The sequence below is a fragment of the Hakea prostrata genome, chromosome 8 (assembly GCF_041222555.1).
Source record: "Hakea prostrata isolate BN-2017 chromosome 8, UWA_Hpros_2, whole genome shotgun sequence".
NCBI classification, from domain to species: Eukaryota; Viridiplantae; Streptophyta; class Magnoliopsida; order Proteales; family Proteaceae; genus Hakea; species Hakea prostrata.
In genome coordinates, this window is record NC_142607.1 from 47,525,925 (window position 1) to 47,531,924 (window position 6,000).

Genomic DNA, 6,000 nt, shown 5'->3' on the forward strand with positions numbered 1-6,000 from the left:
TGTGGCCACCGTTCAGAATCAATTGATGCGGAATGTTGAGTGATACTCTTAGTCTTGTAACTTGTAACTTGTAACTTGTAACTTGTAACTTGTAACTTGTAACTTGTAATCTTCTTATATGGTTGTAAAATTTTGAAGACATTTAAGTGTTTAACAATTTATTACTTTGAATCTTTGATAGTTTGAAGTTTGAACTTTGATCACTTGTTGACTTGATTCTTGAATACTTGATGTGTAATGTTATTGTATATTTGTATTTGATACTTGATGGTTGATAAATGATAACTCATTAACTTGAAGTCTTGAATTACTTGATATCTTTACATAATTACATTACATGTTGTCTCTAACTCTTTAAGACTCTAACTCTATATCTATAATCTCTATTCTCTAAGACTCTAACTTTGCATTTCACAGAATTTCGGTTTTACACATAGGGTCGACGTAGGAGACATAGTTAGGGTTATTTTCTCACAAATCTAAGGCCACCAATGTGTTCAAAAGGCCTTAAATAGGCTAAATACCAAGTTTCAGCCCAACCAGAGCCCTAAAACTCACCGAGATGGGCTACCGAGACTACCGCCAATTTTGCATATCTCGACGAGATCTCGCCATCTCGACCGAGATCTCGGTATTTCTGAGTGGCAAGATCTCGCTCGAGAGCGAGATCTCCCACCAGGCACAATACTATTCGGCTCACAAGATGGATCCACTGAGGCACTCCTTTTGGCACTAAGTTGTACTTCCCTTTTATTATCAATTACTTTGTATTTGATGTTTTGAACTTAGAAGTTAAATATTGAATGTTATGTAGTTAAGTTTATAGTGTACTTCTCGGACAACTCTACATTGATGTTATGTACATTGAATGACATATCTATATTGACTTTTTTTAGCAAAATGCATGTGTCAATGTGTTCTTTATACCCTAATTAGCTTATTTTGCTAGTTCTCATCTTGCTGGTTCCGAACAAAGCAAGGAGAGGAGAAAAGAGTGAAGAACCAGGCAAGCTCCAGTCAACGATAGATAAGAGAAACGGGTCGAGTCCTTCCTTTTCATGAAACTCCCTCTCGTCCTTATGAGGGTTGTGGAATCATCAAGAACAATGCACCGCTTTCTCAATTTGAGAGAAATACAAGGAATGAGCAGAGTCCCACCCCAAAACTCCCTAAAACCTGTCGAAACTTGCACAAAAAAGTCCAAAATTTTCTCAAAATTTCCTAAGTTTCCACCTAAGTTTCCCATTTTCACCTGGTTTAAACTTGAGTTTCCCTCGAATTTTTTTCTATAGTTTTTATGAAGTTATGATGCTTGTACTACTATATTCTCAACAACCGAAATTGATGATGTTGTATTGCTCCATTGAGTACTAAACTACTGATACGGATGAAATTTTGAACAATTAAGTTATTAGATGCATCTTATCACTTGGTTTTCGTTTATATCAACTAGTGGTTCTATATTTGATATTTTATAACATTGCATGTTCAAACCTGCAACATTTCAATTTCAAACTTAGGAGTCGAGTTGGAACTCATACATAGGGTTGGTTTGTCACAAATCTAAGGCAACCAATGTGTTTAGAAGGCTTCAAATAGGCTAAGTACCAAGTTTCAGCCCAACTTGACCCTTAAAATCCCCCGAGATGGGGCCCTCGAGTTCACTAAAGTTGAGCCCCCAAAATTTACAATGTCTCGACCAAGATCTTGGTTTTTTGGAAGCTCAAGATTGCCCTTGAGATGGAGATCTCCTACCATAGAGGGGATGATGTTGAGGAGGATGTACAGCCAGACCAAGAGAGATTCAATAAGGAAAGATTGTACTAGAACTAAATCGGGAGTTCCCCCAATTCAAGACAAGTTTTTGTGAGTCACTTGAAGTGATACAGATGTACCAATAAGGAAGAGTGACCGGATTCAGTTTAGAGGAACTAAAATAGGTCAAGGCAGGCCTAAAATGACTATTGCAGTAGTACAAAAGGATATGCATGTGGTGGGGTTCAATCCTAATATGACCGCAAGTAGAGTTGTTTGGAAGACAAGGACACGTGTTGCCAACCCCTTATGGGGGTTTTCCTAAGATGCAACTTTGGCTTGCTTTGACTTCTTCCATTACCTTATCTTTCCTTCTCAATTATTTTACTCTTTTTTTCTTTTTTGTTACTTATCTTATTTCTTGTACAATCTCAGTCAGCTACATATCCATGTAGCCTACCCCAGTAGTTGGGAAAAGGTCAAAATTGTTGTTGTAGCCATGGTAGTATAGTTTTAAATCTCATTTCAGTAGACCATTCAGGTCAGACCGAGAAGGGTGAAATGCTGAAAGTTTGCTAAAAATGACCTTTTTTTGCAGACTTTTTTTTGCAGACTTTCAGTTATAGCTGTTTTGGAGGACAAAAAGACATATCAGGCTCTGATAATTCAGGGAAACCTTGTCATAGCCTATATAAATATATGTAAGACTTCATGTTGAAAGTAAAATGCTGCACCCTTGGTTGGCAGTAAATGCTGGACCCTATTTTATACCACATGTAGTATTGGCTATTCTACTCATTGTTTTAGAACTGGAAAACAGAATAAACACACAAAAGAAGCAAATTATGCACCATGAATGGAGAAATGTAATATGGATTACTTATTCAAATAGTACTGTAACAGTTTGAGCGCTAAAGAAATGAAGGAAGGATGAGAGAAGAAGAGAGAAGAGAGAAAAGAGAAAAGAGAAAACAAAGAGGCAGAGAAGAAGGATAGAGGAACTAGGCTGCCTGTGAATGAACACAGCCCTCTCCCGATGACACATATTAATAGCAAAAGAAGGGACAGTTTAGGAAAGACTCATTCCTAACCTGATTATGATAGAAAAATAGAAGGGGAAATTTCTATCACTCCTCTACTTAAAGACTCTATTTGCTAGAAGTCCCCTACCCAAACTTCCTCATATGATTCCCCAGAATACCAAACTCTTTACTCTCCTCTGTTGATACTTATCAAGGACCCAAGTTACCCCTCTATTTTCCTTCCCCAATCAGTTTATCTCTTTCAAGTTGAATCGGTTCACATTATTTGGTTCAAACTTATTTCTTGAACCAATGGACTATCTTATACCTTCTCAAAGATTGAAACTACCACCTAACTTCTACCTTAGTCTTCCAATCTTCTCAAAGATGGGAACTTTGCCACATGATGGCAAATGCCACCAATAGAGGCAGTGGATCACATTCAGAATTTTAAGATCTTCAAAATGACTGGTCAAAGGCCCCCAACTGTTTAGAGATGACTTTTGGGCTTTTTTTTGAGCAGGAGTGCTTTGGTAATTTTTGGAGCTTGGGTTTCTTCCTATTTTGTAATAAATAGATGTATTTGAGAGAGTAGATTGAACTCAGGGCTGTATTCTGTCTCTTTCATCTTCCTCATTATGAAAACTAGCATCATTGTTTGGCCGTGGAGATAGCCTTCCGGTGAACCACGGAAAGTCCATGAGTTGTGGAATTGTTTCTTCTCTTTTTTTTTGTTTTAATTGTGCAATTGTTTCTTCTCTGTTTTTGTGTTTTCATTGTGCAATTTTATTTTATAATTTTATTTTTTTTTTCTGTTTTTGTGTTTTCGTTGCATAGCTTTGCTAAAATCCATGTGGGCATATGTTACTTCACCAGGTTAAAGAGGATAAAACTCAAAAGAAATAGAATCCATACATTGTGGACGAAATTTTGAATAAGCTAAGGTAGTTGAGTGACGATCAAATTGACAGCCTTCCCCACCACATTTGGAAATGCACGTTCTCTCCCATCAAGGAATAAGGAATTAGTCAACCAATCAAGCCAAATAAAAAATAATCATCCTCATACATTTGTGGTCCAAATCCTGTAAGTGAGACTGATGATACCTACCTCTGTTCTTTTGTAAGTGCAGGACCATACGGTGCAAACGTATGATAATTAAAATCCACCAGCATTCCAGAATTTGAAGGCAATCTCAGAAATTCATAGAATTAACAGAGACCAGCACAATGAAATGTTTGAAATTTTTTGCAAAAAAAAAAGGAATCAGCTGCAAATTGTACAAAGCGTTTTCTTTTTTCCCTAGTCAATATTATCTCAGAAGCACCGCATCATAATCCAATGCACAAAAGGTTAATTCAATTAATCTGCGCACTCCTGCTATGTGGACAACAAGAAGAAAGTGATAATGGAAGGCAGATACCAATAGGAGGAACTCTCATGGTCTCACCTGGCTTGAAGAAGATGGACAAGCCAAAATCGATGGCTTTCAATGGCGAATTCTCCTTCTTGTTCGCAAAGAGGAAGTTTTCAGGCTTCAAGTCTCGGTGGATGACCCCATGTTTGTGACAGAGCTGAACAACCTCCACAATTGTTCTTGTGACATTAGCAGCAGCTCGCTCCGTATAGTGACCACGAGCCACGATCCGGTCAAAAAGTTCCCCACCCTCACACAATTCCATGACCAAATGAACGGCATTATCATCCTCACAAGCCTCCTTCAAGCTCACAATACTCGAATTCTTGGGCAAATGCTTCATTATCGCTACCTCTCGTCTCACATCCTCGATATCCACTGTCGTCCGAAGCTTCCTCTTCGAAATAGATTTACAAGCCAAAAGCTCTCTGGTATCACGTTCAATACACAAGTAAGTTACACCAAACTCACCTCGACCCAATTCTATATCAACCATATACTTCTCCTCGATCGCTTCTTTTGGAGTATCAGGTAAGACCCTGATGATCTTTTTGCCTCCACCACCATCAGCACCATATCTGTCCTTTCGACCATGATCATGACCTGTAAAACTCGACTTCACATCCTCCCTGGCTACCGCTGCGGGAGATCTGCAACAGTTTCCCATCAAATTGGTCCAGATTCGAGAATGTGGAGACTACCCAGCAAAAAGGCAAAAGAAAAAACCTAACCCTAACTAGGGTTTAACATGATGATGATCATACAGAAAGATGATGAAGCAGAAATGGGAGTAGTTCAGACTTCAAAGAGAGTTCAGAGTTCCTGACTGAGAAGACTGATGGTGATGTGTTGAGTGAAAACCCAGAAGAGAGAGAGAGTGAGAATGTGGTTTGGAGTTTTGATTGGCAGAGAGAAGAGCCTTCTCTGCAAATCTGAGCCAATTAGTGATTTGTACGGCAATGCAGTTCAGTTTTTTTTTTATTATTTCTTTTCTTCTCTCTCTGTCTTGGTTTCTTCTCTTCAGAGCTTTATTAGTCTCTTCTCTCTACTTTTTTCTCTCTTTTTTTCTCTCTTTCTCTTTTTCTCTTTTTCCATTCTGAGAGGCAGCACTCACATTCTCTGGTAACGGCCGCAAAGCTTTGTCGGCTAAGACTGGAAAGGATGGTGTGGACTTCAATTTGATGTAGTTTGATTTTGGATTTATTAAACCCAAAAAAAAAATGTTGGATTTTTGTTTTTTGGGTGGAAAAAAGAATGTTGGATTTTCAGTTTTCATTGTTGTTTGGAATAATCCAATCATCTGCTTATTAAGATAGAGAGGCGCAATTGTATATTTTTTTATTTTTATTTTTTATTTTTTATTTTTTATTTTTTGGGTAGAAATTGTATAGTCATTATTTGTTTGGAATTACTTGGATCATCTTCAATTACCCTCAACTTTAAATCACACATTAATAACCTACCAAAAAAACTGACTCCAAGTTGGTTACAAATCAATAAGTTTTTGAACAGTTAATCTCGGTTGGCAAAAGTTTCATACTATAAGGTCAAGGATTTAAATCTTTTCGGGACTAAAGTTAAAGTTTGGTCTTATACTTAAATTGTTATCCTCTGAGAATGTAGTCAAGGTGCGCATAAGCATGGTCAAACCTCAATTCCAAAAAAGGAAAAAAAAATGTATACAATTTGTTATAAAATATGAGCTAAAATCTTAGCCTTCCAACTCAAACTTTTCCTAGATTTTTGTATTTCCTAGCTCCAAGGAGCATTTGTCCATGGAAGACAAATCCAAGATAATTTGACAAT

General features: G+C 37.4%; 1 protein-coding gene across 2 annotated transcripts in view; it reads right to left on the reverse strand.

Moving 5' to 3' along the window:
• LOC149008270 (calcium-dependent protein kinase 13) overlaps positions 1-5,345 on the reverse strand; it is a 40,953-nt gene extending 35,608 nt beyond the window's left edge. For both annotated transcript variants that reach the window (XR_016175216.1, XM_089166675.1), the window contains exon 1: positions 4,228-5,345. Coding sequence is in view for 1 of the 2 variants with exons in the window: in XM_089166675.1 (XP_089022801.1) it covers positions 4,228-4,861 (634 nt within the window). In the remaining variant the exon portion in view is untranslated. The remainder of the gene's footprint in view (positions 1-4,227) is intronic.
• Between the last annotated feature and the right edge of the window lie 655 nt (positions 5,346-6,000).